The 19,967-nt window shown below is 41.8% G+C and overlaps 1 protein-coding gene and 1 long non-coding RNA gene across 6 annotated transcripts in view; one reads left to right on the forward strand and one right to left on the reverse strand.

The window, feature by feature from the left end:
• Positions 1-359: 359 nt before the first annotated feature.
• On the reverse strand, positions 360-4,484 carry LOC138994908 (uncharacterized). The gene is made up of 2 exons (XR_011468488.1): positions 3,480-4,484; positions 360-623 (listed from the first exon to the last, which is right to left on the reverse strand). It is a non-coding gene; the product is annotated as an uncharacterized lncRNA (long non-coding RNA).
• Positions 4,485-4,721: 237 nt separating this feature from the next.
• Positions 4,722-19,967, forward strand: part of ANKRD17 (ankyrin repeat domain 17) — a 177,967-nt gene continuing 162,721 nt past the window's right edge. For 3 of the 5 annotated variants that reach the window (XM_070395159.1, XM_070395195.1, XM_070395178.1), the window contains exon 1: positions 4,918-5,165. In XM_070395159.1, coding sequence (XP_070251260.1) covers positions 4,935-5,165 — 231 coding nt within the window. In that variant the 5' untranslated portion in view covers positions 4,918-4,934. Of the gene's footprint in view, positions 5,166-19,967 lie in introns of all 5 variants that reach the window. The other 2 variants (XM_070395149.1, XM_070395186.1) reach the window with 1 other exon arrangement.

Genomic DNA, 19,967 nt, shown 5'->3' on the forward strand with positions numbered 1-19,967 from the left:
GTGGTTTCACCAACTTTAATGCACGGCTTCCAATACAAATGTGTTCATCTTCCTCAAGTTGTAGGGAATGGGAGATCTTGGAGGACTTCTCATGTGATACTTTTATGGACCAGAGCTGCAATAGGAACACATGACTTCTACTCATATTTCTAGTTAATTAGAACCTAATTGGCACATCTAACTAGTTAGCCCAATTGCAAGGGAGGTTGAGAAATAGAATGTGTGCCCAGAAAAAGAACGTAGTGACCACAAGAGTCCACAATTATCACTAAATATTTATTTTATCTCTCTTCATACACACAGAACACATCCCACCCCAATCTAAAGTTCTACCAAGTCACTAAGTCAAGCTTAAAGTCTAGATTTTAAAAAAATGTTTTTACTGATTTCAGAGAGGGAGGGAGAGGGAGAGATAGAAACATCCATGATGAGACTCATTGATCGCTGCCTCCTGCATGCCCCCCACTGGGGATTGAGCCCGCACCCTGGGCATGTACCCTGACCAGGAATCAAACTGTGACCTCCTGGTTCATAGGTCGATATTCAGTCACTAAGCCACACCAGCTGGGCTAAAATCTAGATGTTCAGGTAATGCAGTCATCTTCATTAGGTCCAGATGCAACCTATGAATGAAAGACAAGTTTTCTCTCATATCACATTTCCCAGGAAACAGAATGATCATGGGCAGGTAACTACAAAATGCTCATTTAGAATAGAGAAAAATGTGACACTAGGCAATACACATGAACAGCAATAATGAAATATTTCACAGGCATTTCTCTCAAGGGTGGAGGAAGTTTTGATGAGAGCTCAATCTAGTCTTTCAAACTCCCTTGTGATCCTCTGTCCCTGTATGGACCTGATATTAGCCTCTGAAATGTTTTGTCCATTTCCCATGGCCACATTCCATTTAGGGATGTGGCCATGGGAAATGGACTGTAAAGCACTTATTTCCTACTTATGCAAGTTTGGGGTTGAACAGTTGCCTTGCTGTTTAACAACTGAACACTATTTGAACCAAGTTCATGATTTTGGGGGGAGGGGGTTAATCCTCACCTGAGGGTATTTTTTCCATGGATTTTTTAGAGAGACTGGAAGGGAGGAAGGAAGGAGGGAGAAAGAGAAACATCAACGTGAGACACATCAATTGGTTGTCTCCTGCACGTGCCCCTACTGAGGCTGAGATCGAACCTGCAACCCAGGTGCATGCCCTTGACTGGGAATCCAACCCACAACCCTTCGGTGCATAGGCCAGGGAACACTGGCCAGGGCCAGGTTCATGATCTGATTTGTAATAAAACTCCTTCAGAAATTAAATCTTATGATATACTAGAGGCCCAGTGCATAAAATTTGTGCACGGGTAGGGTCCCCAGGCCTGGCCAGTAATCAGGGCCGATCGGGGCTTTCCTGCTGCTGGCTGGGGCCTTCTTTCGTTCCGTGCCGCCCCCTGGTGGTCAGTGCGACTCATAGCAAGCAGTTGAACTCCCAGTCCAACTCCAGAGGGGACACTTTACATATTCGCCTTTTGTGTATATATATAGATTTGCTTCTAGTAATTACTCCCAAAGTTCTTTCTTATATAATTGCCAAAACTGAATTACTTCTTTGCTTCCTTGCCCATGTCAATTTCTCTAAAACATCATCCCAGCCAACATAATGGTCTTGGATGAGAAGGCCAAAGCTTTCATTTGATCTTTGATCCAGAACTAAATCTTAAAAGAAATTGTACTCAAGGCCTTTTCATTTCATTTTGCTATTCAATGTCTAGAAAATGTCATCTTTACCAATCCTTCCAAATTTCTTATGCACTTTAATTTCTGTAATTATTTCCAAAGCTTCTCTTTAGTAAAATTTATCTAAAAGTAAAATGTAAAATTCAAAATACACTATAATTTTGAACTGTTTCCTCTAGACTACAGCCTGAATAGATAGGTGTTATGCTTTTCAATTATCACAGGTAACAGTTTTACCAATTATTTTCCCACTGCAAAGCATAGGTTTCCTTCTTCCAGCCTCTAATATCAGTTTCTTCAACATCACTAAAACAATACAACATATTTTAGGTTATTGTCTTAGTAGTACCCCACTTCTGATACCAATTTCTGGATTAGTTATGGTCATTCTAGTTCTTGTAAGATGTAAATTCTCAAATCTTAATTTTCTCTCCTATAAGAAGTCCAAAAAGAAGTGTTTTCTAATTTGGATGTGGTTTAGTCACATATGCTCCTTCTCTCTTTTGGCTCCGACATCTCCAACATATTGTTTTCAAGGTTTCTATACTCATTAGCTTCAATCTGATGGAGAAAGATGAAGGGAAAGGGAGGACCCCATTAAGCCTGGAAATGAGCATATCATATCCATTCATATTTCACTGACTAAAAGTCAACCACATGGCAAGGAAAATTGGGAAATTTATTCTAGCTGTACTAGTATATCCAGGAAGAAAAAATAAGTCTCATGAATGGCTGGTCAAGTTTCTGTCACAAGGTTCTAAAAAGAAAAAAATGCTAGATAAAAATAACAGAAAGTCACTCCAATCTATTAAGTTTGACCTCATCCTACTAGTGCCACCAAGATAATTTCAGTACTCTATAAAAGAACAATAACTCATTTTCTTCTAAATAATGGGATTACTTTAAAGACAGTATTTTTGATAGCATAAGTACAGAATTTAGAATTAAGAATGACATTCAGATAACAAAAAGAGACATTGAACGTAGAATATTTTTAAAAGCCTGACTGTGAAGGAGACAGAGGGGAACCAGAAATGTGGAAGATTAAAGACAGAAAAGATAATAAATGGAAGAGAAAGATGGAATGGAACCAGGGAACAGATGAATAATTCATCTGACATAAGAACGGGGAGTATCTCATTCCTCTGATACTGGAGAAAAGCAAAGAAGTATCTAATTTTCTAGCATTTGGAAAATTGAAGGAGTTTGTGTCTAACACCATTCATTTTCTTGTAAAGTTTGAAGTAAAGTCATATAATGCAATGTGGCCAGAATTTAAAGACTGCAAAAAGTATTCTGGTGGGAAGGGAGGCATAGGTGCTGAAAGACATGCAAAATAGGAGGGAGAAATCCAGCTGAGGTTATAGAACTTAAATTTGTGTGGTTAGATAAACAATGGTGCCTACTGTCCTGCACAGGAACTCGGCTAGCACTGCAGGAGAGGAACAGGCAGATGGTTAGCACTTGGTGTGTAAACCCGCAACAGCGCCCATTACACTATAAAGCTTCTGGAAGCCAACTTTGGTTTCGGACCCTATCCGCACAGTAGGCACATGATGAATTTTTGCTTGAATGGATTGATTCAGTCATTGCCAATTCTGCCCTAGTACTCTATAGAGCGACTGGCAACTGCCCACATTTCATTCGGTATGCCAATGTTAAAAGGAAAAAAGCCCCAAAAAAGTCAGGCACGCGCCGCTAAACTTAGCAGCCGTAAGGTGACAACTACGTCAGCTGAGACATACTTTTTATCTTGTGCCAGTACATCTGCCTTGGACGTCTGCTTCATTTACCTTCTGCCACGGTGCTCTTCGTGGACCAGAAAACGGTAATTCCGAGCTGAATAAAGTACGCTATTATTTCCAAAGTCCCGGAGGTCCTTCGGCCAACCGACAGTAAACTCACAACCCCCATCACAATGTTCCTTCCGAGAGGTGCATGGACAAGGCTGACTGTTTACGAGGCACACTTCGCAGGTAAACGCGGGGAAGGCGAAGGGCGGAAGAACCACACCAGGGTCAGTCCGCGAATCGTCTGCGAAGCCGGGCCCAGATCTTGTTTCCTTCTCGCCTTGGGAACTTTGGGTTTGTAGTGGTCAGACCTCACCTAATCGAACTCCTTCATATCACACAAGCATAAACGCAGGTTCAGGAAGTGACCCAAGACTTCAATTAGGCAAAGAGGGCTCTCTCCCTAACGCCAGGCCATCTCTCAGGAGCCAAAGCGCTAACTCAGGAGTTGGCAGCGAGGAGGGGGGAGGGAAAAAGCAGGAATAAAACGATGTACAACCGAGCAAAACGAGGCCCCACCTCCCGGATCTGGAGGTCCGGGCCTCCCGCTAACCAAGTGCCTGGTCCGCGCTCCCGCCCCGGCGCCCACCCGGCCGGGAGCCGCTCCTCGCAGCCCGGCCCAGGCGCCCAGGCGCGGCCAGCCCGGGGGAGCCGGGCACTGGCCCTTGAAATCTCACTTTCGTCCACGCGCGCGCCACCGTCCGGGCGCCGGCTGATGGCGTCACGGACACTTCCGCCCGCGGCGGCGTTCAGGTCTCAAGTGGGGAAGGAAGACAGGACGGCAGAGGGCTGTGAGTGAGGGAAGCAGCGAGCAGAGAGAAGCAATCGGGGCGCTCGCGGGCGCCACGGCAGGGATCGCGGCCCCGCTCGGTCCCCCCTGCTCCCCGTCGGAGGTCGCCCCAGGCGCGCTCCCCGCGCTGCACGGTCGTCTCCCCTCCTCCGAGTGTCCCGACACCCGGGTCTTCCTGTACGTCTCACCGCCCCCCCTTGCTCCCTGACGCTCTCTCCTCCCTCCGCCAGGCTCCCCGCCCTTAGTATCGCGAGACGAGGTGAGAGCTGGCGGAGCGGCGGCGGCGGCGGCAGTAGAGGTGACCGAGGCGGTGGCGGCGGAGGCGGCACCGAGCGCTGTGTTGGCCCCGGTGCAGCCCAAGTCGCGGTAGAGCGTAGCCCCCACGCCCCTCCCCCGTCCGCGCCCTCCCTCTTTCCCTGGGGATGGAGAAGGCGACGGTTCCGGTGGCGGCGGCGGCGGCGGCGGCGGCGGCGGCGGCGGCGGCTGCTGAAGGAGAAGGGAGCCCCCCGGCGGCGGCGGCGGCGGCGGCGGCGGGCCCCCCCGTGGCGGCGGCGGCGGCGGCGGCGGCGGCGGAGGTCGGCGGCGGCAGCGGGGCTCGCTCGGCCTCGTCTCCTCGTGGGATGGTGCGAGTGTGCGACCTGCTCCTCAAGAAGAAGCCGCCGCCGCAGCAGCAGCAGCAGCACCACAAGGCCAAGCGAAACCGGACTTGCCGACCCCCCAGCAGCAGCGAAAGCAGCAGCGACAGCGACAACAGCGGCGGCGGCGGCGGCGGCGGAGGCGGCGGCGGCACCAGCAGCAACAACAGCGAGGAAGAAGAGGACGACGACGACGAGGAAGAGGAGGTTTCTGAGGCAAGGGCCTGCTTTAAAGGGAGGAGGAGGAAGGGACTGGAAAGGGTAGGGGCCGAGGGTGGGAGGGCACTTGGGGGCGGGGGGGGACCGATTCCTGCGGGTCGCTCTCTCTCGGGGGCCGGCTTCCCGTGCCCGAGTCGCGAGGCGTGGGGCTGTGGGGGAGGGCGGCTGACACGTGGGGGTGGGAGCGCCGCCGAGTCCACGGAGTTAGAGAACAGAGCGCTACCCCGGGAGGGGAGAAACGGGTTAGATTCCCCATTGGCAGGGCCCGGGGCGGGGGCGGGAGGAAGATGATGGATCGGCGACTGGAAGTTGGTAAATTTCTCCCAGTTGTGCGGTTCGAGGAGCAGTCTGGGGGGGGGGGGGGGGGTAAGGTGGTCATGGATTTAGAGTTGTGTTTGTGTGTGAGAGACACGTGAGCAGCTGTACTTTTCCGTATTGTTCTGCTGCGGGTTTTTCTCATAATCGTGGCTGCCGAAGCAACCTTCACTTCCTCCCTGTTTCAAGGATTTTTGCATAAACTGGTCTTCTGTCCATATACTACATTTGTATGCAATGCAGAGGATGAAAAGTGCGTTTGATCCTCACGCGGACGTTCCCATGACCTCTCCAGGTGCTTCCCTCGTGAGGAAGAATTAGGTTAGGTCATGTTTTCCAGGTGCTGTGGGGCAACTCAGGTGCCTGCTTGGAGCCAGGCTGGGTCCTGGTGAGTTGGACGAGGAAGGCCTCTTGGTTTGTCCTAGTGATCTGGTTTCATAACTGTTTGTAATTTTTCCTGGGTCCACAGACAGGCGGCGTTGCAGGACCTCGTTCTTCACAGGAGGCCGTGGAACCCCAAAAAGTTCAGTAAAGCATACCAGGCTGACAACAAGCTTAAGGGTTAGCCTTACTAGTTAGTTAGCAGGGTTGTTGTTGTTGTTTTTTGGGGGTGTTTTGTCTTTTTTTGGGTCACTCTCTTGTTCACTCTCTGAAATGGGAGCTAGGGAATTTTGATATGGATAAAGAAGTTGTAACTTAAGGCAGCTGAAGGAAAACAGCTTTAAAGGCTGGTTATAAAAATTAGTTATGAGAGAACAACTGAATTGTCTAGAAGTACCACTTGCCATTTATTCTCTTTTACAAACATAGAGCTTAACTTGGTGCAAGGCTGTTTTTTTGAAAATTGCGTTATTGAATCTTGGATTCTGTTCAAATAGAGAAATACCCTTTTAAGAGCTTGAGACTTGTCTATTAGTAGAAGACCAGTTTCTGTTTTACCTCAGACAGGATGACATTATATATAAGCAGGGGTGTAATAGTTCAAATATGTGTACCAAAGAGATGGACATTTCCAGCTATTCCACTAACCTGTTGAATTCTGTGGATTGATTTGTATTGATAGATATTGTATTGACCTAGTTGGATGTCTCAGGATAGTTGTTGTTCAGGCTACATTTGAAACATTGAAGGAGAGGGATGTGATGGGATCCTGTTTTCAATAAAATCTATTATAGTAGGTAGAACTTTCAGTTGCATGGTTCTTCACAGAGACGAGAAACATTTTAGAGAAATCTAGTCCAACTCTTTTTTATTAATTAAGAAAACAAGGCTTAGAGGAAACTGATTGTGGTGAGTAGTAGCAAAAGTACAAATGAGAGTTTTCTAATGGTTCAGACCAGTACACTTTTTGACAGCTTACTCCTGACCTCTTTCAAAAAATAGGCAGTGAATTGCATGGTAACACAATCTTGTAATTGTGGGTAAAATACCAATGTTAAGATTTTAAATTCTCTAACAAAATATCAAGCTCTGGTTTGGAACTCACTGTCAAGTTGAATGCATTACTTACTGGATTATTATGCTGCAAACTTCACTTATAGTTTAGTCCATTGGATTTTCGTCTGATAAGCAAAACATTGAGTTATCTCTTACATCATGTAGAAAAGTCTTAAGTTTGTAAATGTGCTTATTTTGTGAGTTAGGTAGGTTTTCCTTTAAAAAACAACAACCAGGAATGGTATATGTTGAATTTGATCAACTAGGCGAGTGTTTATTTTTAATTTACTTTGTTCTGTATTGTGGGTTTGCCATTTGTTATGACAGCAAGTCAAAAGATAAGTGTAATAAAGTGCAACCATTAAAAATAATCTATATAGATACATGACGAGGGATGAGCAAACAGAAAGGAGTACACAGTATGTCTACAACTGCCTTCATCCTTGACCTAAATAAAGAAATAAATAAACCTCATGGTCACTATATGTTATAAATGGATCACTTGTGCAATGTTTTTCACTTCATTACCATTTTATTGACATTGACAGAAGTTTAAATTTCTAGTGTTAGGAAATTTTGTGGCTAATACTTGTATTTAAGTCCGTTTTCTAATTCATTATATTATTAACTATATGGTGAAAAATGTGGATGACATGATTCTTGAGATTATCGTTCCATTTAAAATCATCACAAGGTTAAAGAGGAATATAAAAAGTTAAGGTTTGGGGGTATTTAATCTGAAAAGGTGGAGGGTAGCATAACTATCTGTACATTTGCTATAAAGAAATGCTGGCTGGATATTCTTTCTGCCGAAAGAGGAAAAGTTGGAAGGAAAGGCAATGCAATTGAAACAGCTTTATTTGAGTGTTGAAGAAAAAGAATCTAATTCTTACTAAATGTTAAAACAGGTTATTGAAATGGGATTTTTCTGTTCAGCATTTCAGAATAGAATAATCATGTTTTAGATAATTGGTGTAACTTTGGATATACCTGGAAACAAAAACATAAGACCAAGAGTTCTTCCTCTTCCCTCCCCATTTGACACAAAACCTTAGGTCAAAAATGGAAAAATGTATAATTATCTTGTCTCTCAGTGGGTAACTGACCAATATGGAAAATTGAAATGTATTTCCTAACAGCTTTTATGTTAAGAAATACATTTCTATTTTCCATATTGCTGTGATGCACTTCTTTTCAAATTAGTAGACTAAGTTAAATTACTAACTCTAATATTACAAAGAGAAACATGTTGAAATTGCAAGTGTTGATAGTCCATTTCAGAAATAACATTGCATTAGCCCAGCTGGTATGCTCAGTGGTTGAGCATTGATCTATGAACCAGAAGGTCACACACCAATCCCCATCAGGATACCTGCCGGGGTTGCATGCTCCATCCCCAGTAGGAGGTTTGCAGGAGGCAGCCAATCAATGATTCTCTCTCATAATTGATGTTTCTATTTCTATCTCTCTCTCCCTCTCCCTTCCTCTCTCTGAAATCATTAAAAACATATTTTTAAAACATAACATTGCATTCTACTGAATGCATTTTAAAATGTAATTGAATTGCATCAGTGTTTGCTAAAGCAGAATTCAAACAGGAAAATTTTTCTGTTAAAAGTAGGACTCATGGCACTGCTGGTGTTGCTCAGTGGATGAGTGTTAACCTATGAACCAGGAGGTCATGGTCTGATTCCCAGTCAAGGGTTGCAGGCTTGATCCCTAGGAGGAGGCATGCGGGAGGGCTGATCAGTGATTCTCTCTCATTATTGATGTTTCCATTTCTCTCTCCCTCCCTTCCTCTCTGAAATAAATAAAAAACATATTTTTTTAAAAGTAGGACTCATGTACAAATGTAACAGTTCTGTGTGCCTAAAATGTAAATGCAGCAGAAGTTGATCAGAATGCCATATGTTTTTATAGATAACTTAAGGCTTTAAATTTAAGGAGCAAACCTAGTGAAGACATTTTAGACAAGGGAAACCAGTAAATAAATTAGTACTGACTTACTTTTCAAAGTATTTTGGAAAATCTTTATTGACATGAAAGAGGTAGGGTTGAGAGGCTTACTTGTTTCCCATTGTCATCTTAATTGAAGAAGCAGTATTTGTAAACTAGATGTTAAGCTCTTTGAAGCATTAGTTGTGTCATAATTATCTTGTCTCCTATTCTGTTTAAGCACAATACTCGATAAACATTTTCCATGAATTCATTTAGGAAGCCAAGAGAAAGAATAGTGTTCTTTCTTTCTTGGATCCAAGGGCTTCCAAATAGTTGGAGTTTGGATTTCCACAGGTATTAGGGGGAAAACCAGTTAAACTAATAGACATTGATTATTGAATTTTTGATAAGTACCTTAAGCCATATATATATATACATTTAAAAAACATAATAAAAACTATTACTTATTCAGTGCATATGTGTGTCAAGTCTAACATAATGATTAAGAGCATGCCCTGGAGCTTGTATTCAAATCCTTTATCCATACACCTAGATCTTGGGCAAATTACTTAAACTCTCTCCCCCTCATTTTTATGGTATGTAAATGGCAATAATAGTAGATCCTGTTTTACTGCATTGCTATGATATTTAAATGAGTTAAAACAGCTTTCATGTATTCTCATTTCATTTTCACCATAACCCTATGAAATAGGTGCCATCATATTTGATTCATTATTCAGGACCTCAAGTCTTTTTTATTTTATTTTATTGATTTTTCACAGAGAGGAAAGGAGAGGGATAGAGAGTTAGAAACATCGATGAGAGAGAAACATCTATCAGCTGCCTCCTGCACACCCTACTGGGGATGTGCCCGCAACCCAGGTACATGCCCTTGGCCGGAATTGAACCTGGGACCTTTCAGTCCGCAGGCCGATGCTCTATCTACTGAGCCAAACCGGTTAGGGCTAGGACCTCAAGTCTTAAGGTATCCAAACTTGGTTGCAGCTATTTATGGTGGACTTCTGTCAGATGTTTTCATTGCGCTCTACTCAATTTACTTTAGTCATCGTTAAACCTCATCAACCTCATTGGAGTATTGTAAAAATTTTCATTGTTGAATAATCATCAAATCAGCATAATGTGGCTCCCAGAAATTCACTAGATTATTCATTAGACTGCTTCTACTGGCATCCAGTTGACTAGGAGATTGATTTTTTTTTTAAGGTCCTTGAGGCAATGTATTTGAACTTATAACAGTATTCTGCATTTTTATAAAAATAACTTAGTGTGTTAGAGAATGTGGATGTAGTGAACTTATAATTTTTTAACATGACTGTAGATGAAAAAGAATTTCATAATGGTATATGAAGTAATACCTGCTGGTACCACTTACGTTTTTGTTAGGACCAATAGAGGGCACCATTATCCTTGGTAAACTATGCCTAGGCTGACTAACAACCACTTTCAACTTTCACCTTTTGGAAAAAACAAGTCATTAGGGAATTGAAGGTGATGGGTATATATGAATACCCTTCTATTCCCTGGAACCTTTCTTATCTGGTAGAGTTATACATTTACCCACTTGTCATCCAGAAATAAAATATCCTTCCTGACTTATGGTGTTAAATTTCTTAACTTTTGGGTTTTTTTTTATTAACTCTTCTTATACAGTCATGAGGGGAAGTGGAATTGTGGAACAGTATAATTATCATTTATCCTGATTTATAATTTGGGATTTTAATTATTGAAAGCAACATGTTGGATTTTATTTTCACCAAGAATGCTATAAAATTCGAAATTAATACAGGAATAATTATTGAAAGCAAAACTGAGGTTGCTTTCTGTCATCTTACAGAATTCATAAACATTACCTGGTCTGTTAGAGAGTTATTTTAAATTTCTGGATGAAACTATAAATAAAAGAGGGTCAGGTAGAAAAAAAATGGGATGATCACAATACTTACGGAATATTTTTTGGAGCCAATATTATTTAGTTTCTTTATAAAACAAGTTTGATATATGATGCAATCTCTCTCCAGTTGCACAGATAGATCATACTGAATTGTGGTTATGGGAATAACAAGATAGTTGGGAATAAATTGAAAACGTTAAATAGGTTTTTTGAGTCCTGGGTAAAAAAATATTCCTTTTTGGATAAGTGGTCTGGAACAAAGCATGTTTTTTCAGGAAAAGTTAAGCATAATATTGAATAAGATTATATAAGATAATGGAGATAATAGAAATCTTAATCTTTGTTTAAATAATGTGGTGATACAGCTATATAAAACATTATATATATGTGTGTATATATATATTTCTGCCTGATGTACCATGAAAATGATCACTAAAACTAGGGAACTTCTAGAGAGAGATAGTTTACAAATGATAGTAGGTTTAGGGATGGAAAACATGAACAAGGAGGACTACAGGTTTTACTTAATTATGTTCTTATTAGAGGCCCGGTGCACGAAATTCGTGCATGGGTGGGGTCCGTAGGCCTGGCTGGTGATCAGGACTGATCTGGGGCCAGGCCAGTCAGGGCTGGGTGAGAGAGGAGGCGACAGTCACCGGGCCAGGTGCGGAAGGAACAGACGCTGGATGCCGACGCTGCCATCATCAGTGCCCCGCCACTGCACAGTTCCCTCCCCCCCCCCCCCCCCCCCCACTTCCCTTGCCACCGCGGCGCCAGTTCCCCGTCCCAGCCCAGGGGCTTGGGGGAGGGACCACGGAAGGTTGGCCAGCTGGGGGAGGTTGGCTGTGGGAATGCACTGACCACCAGGGGGCAGCTCCTGCTTCGAGTGTCTGCCCCCTGGTGGTCAGTGTGCGTCATAGTGACTGGTCGTTCCAGTCGCTTAGGCATTTATATATATAGATTGCTGGGTAATTAATGTTCAAATTAACCAGTTACTCAAACTGAACCATATAACATGGAGAAAAATATGAGGTATATTAGATAGTGAATATTTCAGTTTTGAAATTGAGTGAACTCCTCATTTCTCATTTTTTGAGATAATTTGAAAGTACAGACTAGACCTGACACTTTATGAAACTATCTATAGCTATGCATCTCTACCAGGGCATATCCCCTTTCTAGGCTGTCATTGGGTCTAATCCAGGGGTGGGCAAACTTTTCGACTCAAGGGCCACAATGGGTTCTTAAACTGGACCGGAGGGCCGGAACAAAAGCATGGATGGAGTGTTTGTGTGAACTAATATAAATTCAAAGTAAACATCATTACATAAAAGGGTACAGTCTTTTTTTTTTTTTTTTAGTTTTATTCATTTCAAACGGGCCGGATCCGGCCCGTGGACCGTAGTTTGCCCACGGCTGGTCTAATCTAATTCTATCTAATTCTTTTTTTTTTTTTTATCCTCTTGCCCCCTCCAAAATAGAAAGAACAGAAAAGAAAGATAAATTAAAAAAATAAAAACTTCTAAAATTAATTCTTTTCTTTTCTTGTTGTTGTTAATACTCTCCTGAGGATATTTTATTTATGTATGTATATATGTATGTATGTATGTATATATGTATGTATGTATGTATGTATTTTCAGAGAGAGTGGAAGGGAGGGAGGGGAAGAGAGAGAGAGAGCATTGATGTGAGAGAGACACATCAAATGGTTGCCTCCCGCATAAGGAATCAAACCTGCAACTCAGGTATATGGTGCGCCCAACTGATGCTCTTTAACTGCTTAGCCATACTGGCCAGGGCATGGGTTGTCTTTTAACTAAAGAACCTTTGATTGAAAAATGTTCAGATCTTTGGAAAAAGTGGTTTAATCAGTTTTGAATTTGAAGTAAATAACGGTGTACTATTTTCCTTTTCTTCTTTCCTATCACCCTAAATATGAAACCTGAGAAGAAAAGGAAGTCGTCTTGTTGGTGTTACATCAGGCCTATTTCCAGTTCAGTCATTGACCCCATTATTATCTCCTTCCTTCTCTAGGCGATGTTTCCCTCTTATTTGTTATTCCGACTTAATAACAAAATAGTCCTGTTGCAAAGTCTCAGATTATATAGCTTTTACTAGTGCGAGATGCAATATAGGAGTTAATTCTTTTATTTGGCAAATATAAATATTGAATCTTTCGTATGTGTGGCTGTTCATAATCTCGATCATTTCCCTGTCAGTGAATTTGAAAAAGTTAGCTATATTTAAAATTATAGCTGTATGTATTGAGTTAAATGATTGTATACATACTGCAGTTAGTAAAACTTTTAAACTTATATACATAAAAATTTAGGACAGTGATGGAATTCTGTTTTTTTTTATGATTTTTAGAAGATAAGTGCCACTATTAGTATACTTTTCTAAGTGAATTTTTTAGAGAAGCATTATTCAGACCCAGAAAAATCACTTTAGATTATGAGGGATTTGAGGAAAATGGGACAGTATTCCTAGCTTTATAAAATTTAAATCTTGTTGAGATAACACGATAATAATTTAAAACTATGAAGATGATTTTAAACCTGTATAATTACTTAGGAGTCTATGTTAGTTTTCAGTGTAACTTTGTTTTTAGAATTGGTCTCATAGGGATTGTTTTGTTTCTGTTTTAGAATACTGGTAGGATACACTTTATATCTTTTAGAATACTCAATAATTTTTGGTATTTTTTTTTAAGATGAGGTCTATATGTGATATATTCGAGTGTTCTTGACAACTAAATTACACCAAAGAATTATCTATTCTAATTTTTACCTGAAGATTTTGTAGTAAGAAAAGAGGTAGCTATATTAGTATACTTATGGTTGCTGCAGGTAGAGATGTGTTAAAATGTGAGAAATTGAGTTAAAGGACAGTGGTAGGGTACAATGTTAAATAGGTTTTAAATGAGATTTCTATGTACAGTGTTCCTATTAAATATTAATCAAATATTAATTAAACATTATACATATTTGTAGAAACTATACATACATATTTATGGACATTTGACAAGATAAAAATGATCTAAAGAATACAAAAATCACCTTATAATCCTATTCTCCAGAATTAATCATTGTTTGAAATTATCTTTTCTTTTTTCTTGGTGGTGTATTAATCAAATTATCACACAGAGCAGAACTGTCACTTAGAAATTTTGTCTGCTGCCTTAGCCAGTTTGGCTTGTGATTAGAATGTTGGCCCTTAGACTGAAGGGTCGCGGGTTTGGTTCTGGTCAAGGGCAGGTACCTCAGTTGCAGGTTTGATCCCTGGCTCCAGTCAGGTGTGTGTGGGAGGCAACCAATCAATGTGTCTCACATTGATGTTTCTCTCTCTCTAAAAATCAGTGGAAAAAATATCCTTGGGTGAGGATTAACAAAGAAATTTTGTCTGCTAAGAATTTCATTGATGAGCATTCCCAAAATATGTCAGTTGAAGAGATGAACCTTTAGATAATTATTATATATTTATTTAACTATAAAAACTAATGAATGCTTTTAACTTCTAAAAAACAGTCTTCTAATACATAAAGATTTTATCCCACTCTCAGGGTAAATGCTACTAACAGGTAGGTGTATATCAAATGTTCTGCTTTCTTGGTGGAAGTGTGTGTGTGTGTGTGTGTGTGTGTGTGTGTGTGTGTGTATAAGAGAGTACATAAGGATTTGCCTCATTCTCACTTATTATGAATGTTCCGTAGTATGAATGTGCATAATATACTTGACTTTTTTTTTTTTTTTTTTGGTTAATTCTACCCAAGGATATTTTTTCCATTTGTTTTTGGAGATAGTGGGAGGGAGGGAAAGAGGGGGCGAGAGGACATCAATGTGAGAAAGACACATTGCATATTGATTGGTTGCCTCTGGCTACCACCCCAACTGGAATGGGGGAATCAGACCTGCAACCCAGGTACATGCCCTTGACCTGGAATCAAACCCTCCACCCTTAGGGCGGACACTCTTCACAATGAGCAGTGCTGGCTAGGGCTTGATCTTTTATGTTGATAGACATTTATGTGTTGTTGTTTTTTTCAGTACATTGTTTTGCACATGTAAGCTGAATTTTGAACATCCTTTTACATTATTTTTTAGTATAAAAACATTTCTTTGGGATGGATTCCTGGAAATGGAATTGCTGGACCAGAGTTATGCACATGTTAAATTTGAGGAATACTCCCAAGTTTTACTTCCATCAAAAGTGTATAAGAATGCTGTTGGAAATGGTCAGTCATCTTAGTTTTTTAAATCTTTTAAAGATAGTGTTTTGTTTTGGTTTTCAATTTTCTGATTACTATTGACATTGAGTAAATTTTCATGTTTTTTTTTTTTCATTTTGCTTTCTTTTGAAAATTTACTGTTTTATCCTTATTCTATTAGTGCCTTTTTCTTAGTGATTTGTTGGTGTTATTTATATTTATGGGTATTCTTCACAGTTCTTTTTGTTACATATATTCTCTGTCTGTTTTCAGTATTTTCATGATGTAGAAAAATGTTTTTGTATAATAAAATGAATTATTTGATGACTTCTGGAGACCTTTACCCCAGTATTTTAATTTTTTTTATTGATTTTGGAGAGGAAGGAAGAGGGAGAGAGAAATAAAAAGACCAATGAAGAGAGAGTATCATTGATTGGCTGCCTCTGGGGATAGAGCCCTCCACCCCGGGCATGTGCCCTCATGGGGAATTGAACCATGACCACTGAGCCATGCCAGCCAGGCTACCCCAATATTTTTAAAGAAAAGTTAACTGTTGAACAAAAATAGAGGCAAAGAAGCATCAAACAGACTGTCAAATTACAGGGGGAAGGTAGGGGAGGATTGGGAGGGTAAGAGATCAACCCAAGGACTTGTATGCATGCATATAAGCACAACCAATAGACACAAGACACTGTGGGGGGTGGTGAGGGCAAGTGCTTGGGGGAGAGGGGGGTAGGAGAGGCTGGGGGAGGTCAATGGGGGGGGGAAAGGAAACATATGTACTACTATTTGTAATACCTTAAACAATAAATAAATTAATTTTAAAAAAAGAAAAAAATATTTTCCAAAGATACATGGATTTCTTTTTGGATATAATAACTATTGTGTTCACTTCTTATTTACTCTTTTCAGTAGCATTTGACCTTGTAAATTCGTTTTTGCCTCTTAAAAAGTGCTACTCTCTTTGCTTTTTTAATATCACCCTCTCCTGTTTCTGTGTTGCTGGTTGCTTTTTGTTGGACTTCTTGCTTCCTTCTACTCCCTCACTATATATCCTTTGTGTATGTAGTAACTCCTTGCTGAGTCTTGGGCCTTTTCCATCTTGTGTCTGGGCTGACTTCTTAGGTGATTTTATCTAGTCTTGCCTTTATACATGCATTTGCTGGTAACTCAAGTGAATATCTCCAATATAAACCTTACTTTTTGAGTACCAAGCTGAACCACTGGCCACCCAATATTTGTACAGTCCTTCCTTGTAACACAATCCTCTTCCTTTCTCAAGAGAATCAATCCAGAGTCCCATCCAGTTACTCATATAGCTCAAAGTGAGTAATCTCTACATAATGCTTTTCCTTCTAATTCAGTGCATAGTCTGTAAAATAATAAACAACGTATCTCTCTCTTTTGCCCAATCCATTGTAGAGTGGTGAATAGGAATAAGATAATGTTAATAAAAGCTTCTTTGGAGAAGGGAAGAATAGAAAGTAGACAGCAGTCATGGTTCATATTAGTAATGAAATCCATCTGGGCAGAATAGTTTGCCGTGGCAACTGTGTAAGTTACTTGGTTAAACTCTGATTTTGCTTTATGGAGGGATTGCCCTTTTGATTATTCTGTGTGGCCTTGGCTTTGTTCTTAGGTGATTCTTCCTTGTTTGTTATCTTCTCCCTTTTTTTAAAAAATATATTTTTACTAGAGGTTTGTTGCACGGAAGAAATTCATGCAATAGGCCTTACTTCCCCTGGCTGCCGGCACCAGTTTTCCTCTGGCACCCGGAACCCAGGCCTTCGCTCCGACTGCAGCAGACAAGCCAAGCCTTGAGGCTTCTCCTCTCCGACCACAGCAGAGAAGGCAAGCCTTGAGGCTTCTCTGCTCCGGCCGCAGTGGAGAAGCCAAGCCTCTTCAGTCTTCAGTCGTCTTTAGTCTTTAGTCATCTTCAGTCTTTGCTCGGGCAGAGCCTTCAGTCTTCGCTCTGTGCCTGCATATGTTGGGTTAATTTGCATACTCATCCTGATTGGCTGGTGGGTATAGTGGAGTGACACCAATTTGCATATTACTCTTTTATTAGTGTAGATTGATTTCAGAGAGGAAGGGAGAGATAGAAACATCAATGATAAGAATCATTGATTGGCTGCTTCCTGCACACCCCCCCACTGGGGATTGATCCCACAACTCAGGTATGTGCCGTTGACTGGACTCGAACCTGGGACCCTTCAGTCTGCAGGCCAATGCACTATCCACAGAGCTAAACTAGCTAGGACTGTTATCTTCTTTTACCACATCTGAAGTAGTAGGCATTTAAGAATATGACATTCCTAAGAATTGGACAACTTTTGTAGCTTTCTACCATTCAGTATAGATTTAGGGGCTGCAGGGTTAAAGTTCAATCGAAGGTTTTCATAGCCAGTAATACAGTTTGTTGGTAAACAATTTCAAAAGCTTTATAGATTTCTACTGTCTGTACCATGTGACAGTAACTATAGCAATATCTTTTTGTCACAATTTTTGAAAATTTCATTCTCTGTGCTAGGCCTGTTTCTCTCTCAATCTCTTTCTATTACCTGGCTACCTTGAGAGTATCGGAAATAATAGGTTTGAATAGTTGTATCAGTTAGGATGTATTGAAAGAAGCAGAACAAGAAGAAGGAGGTTTATAATAAGACTAGTGGCCCAATGCATGAAATTCGTGCACATTAAAAGGGGATTAATTAGAGGAAATATTTTAATATTGCTATTTGCCCTGTCTCTATAATAGAAGTGTCAGAGATGAAAGAAAATCAGTAAAATGTATATGAAAACCTTCCTCGTGTCAGTCTGGGGTGCGCTGCGGGACCCAGAATCAAGTCCCTGCACATTCATGGTGCCTAAAATCACGTGAGACCCAGACCCAGCTAGCCCACCCCCATTGGGTGAGATCCAGACCCGGCCAGCCCCACCCTTGTCAAGCCCCGCTGGGTTGGGGACGCAGCCTCAGGGCCCCCGTCAAACATCGCCAGGCGAGGGGTGCAGACTCAGGTCCCCCGGCTCAGTTTTGGCTGGGGGGGCGCAACCTCAGGTCCTTCGGTGCATGCCAGGTGGTGGGCGTGGCCTGAGGTCACCCGGGCCGGGGTATGGAGCATGCCCTGAGGTCCTTGTTGAGCCCTGCCGGGCGAGGGGCGTGGCCTCAGGTCCCCCGGCATGGCCTGAGGTCCCCAGCCTGGCGCTGGAGTGGGGGGTGTGGCCTGAGGTCCCCTGTCAAGCCCCACCAGGGCACAGCCTTAGATCTCCTGCCCCGGCCCAGTGCCATGCAGCCTCAGGTCCTTGCTGATTGCTGGTTAAGGCTCATTATGGGAACTTAGTCTCCGCTGTGGGCGCAGCCATCTTGACCGGTATGGCGTGATGGTCAATTTGCATATTCCCTCTTTATTAGGTAAGATAGAGAGTTAGATAGATATGTATTAAGAGATTTATTACAAGGAATTGGCTTACATGGTTCTGAGGACTGACTAAACAAGCTCAAAATTTGTAAAGCAGGAAGGGAAGATCTCAGTCAGATAGGAACTGATGGTCACATGCTGTTCTCCATAGGCAGTGAGGAAAGGAAGATCCAGGAAGTGAGAGCAGTTGTAGACTCAGCTGCTATTTGGAGTCTGATTTGCTAGGAATAACCCATTCGCTTTAAGAGTTGGACTAGGTCAAGCTCACTAAGGATGATCACCCTAGGTCAGTGGTCGGCAAACTCATTAGTCAACAGAGCCAAATATCAACAGTACAACGATGGAAATTTCTTTTGAGAGCCAAATTTTTTAAATTTAAACTATATAGGTAGGTACATTGTTATTAACTTAATTTGGGTACTCCTAAGGCTTAGGAAGAGCCACACTCCAGGGGCCAAAGAGCCGAATGTTGCTCGAGTGCCTCAGTTTGCCGACCACAGCCCTAGGTTGAAGTCAGCTGATTAGAGACTTTAATCACATCTGCAAAATCAACCCCACACTAGCACCTAGATTAGTATTTGAATAACTGAGAGAAGGTTTTTACAAAATGGCTGCTATTCTCCTTTCTTCTTGGTTTAGCCCATTGGTCGGCAAACTACAGCTCGCGAGCCACATGCGGCTCTTTGGCCCCTTGAGTGTGGCCACGAAGTTTCAGTCGCACTGTACATGCGTGCCTGCATGTGGTATTTTGTGGAAGAGCCACACTCAAGGGGCCGCAGTTTGCTGACCACTGGTTTAGCCTAACCAAGCTGACACACAAAAAACGATCAAGGGTGAAAAAGCAATACTCTTAACCTGATTTTTGTGAAGTCAACTTTTTTTTTTTTTTTAAAGAATAGTTCATTGATTTTTAGAGAGAGAGGAAAAGAGAGAAACATCGATGTGAGAGTGCATCATTGATTGGCTGCCTCCTGCACACCCCTGACTAGGGATTGAGCCTGCAACCTGGGCATGTGCCCTGACCAGGAATTAAACCCACAACCTTTCAGTACATGGAATGATCCCCACCTACTGAGCGACACAGGCCAGAGCACAAACCATCTTATTTTTAGTTGAATTGATCTTTCTGGTTGTTCTTTAAATAGCCAGAACATACCAGTATTCTGAGTTTTTCTAACTGCTTTTCTTAGAGGTACATTTTTGTTAGTCATGTGATATGCCGGCTAGGCAAGAGTTTTAATGTTTTGCTACTACATAACTGAGCTTATTAGCTTCAGAGTTTTTGTTATAGTAGCCCTCCACTTCTGTTCTATTGTTAAAGTATAGGATGGGTTGTTTGAACAGAGAAACTTTAAAACACATGTGGTTCACGCAACATAGATTATATGATACTCTGGGGCAGTGGTCGGCAAACTGCAGCCCGTGAGCCACTTCTGCGCATGGGCCACGAAGTTTCAATCTCACTGTACAGGTGCGCCCGCACGTGGTATTTTGTGGAAGAGCCACACTCAAGGGGCTAAAGAGCCGCATGTGGCTCGCGAGCCACAGTTTGCCGACCACTGCTCTGGGGTATA

This window comes from Myotis yumanensis, unplaced genomic scaffold (genome assembly GCF_028538775.1).
Source record: "Myotis yumanensis isolate MYYU_CA2020_CCGP unplaced genomic scaffold, mMyoYum1.0.hap1 SCAF_1, whole genome shotgun sequence".
In the NCBI taxonomy this organism is placed as follows: domain Eukaryota; kingdom Metazoa; phylum Chordata; class Mammalia; order Chiroptera; family Vespertilionidae; genus Myotis; species Myotis yumanensis.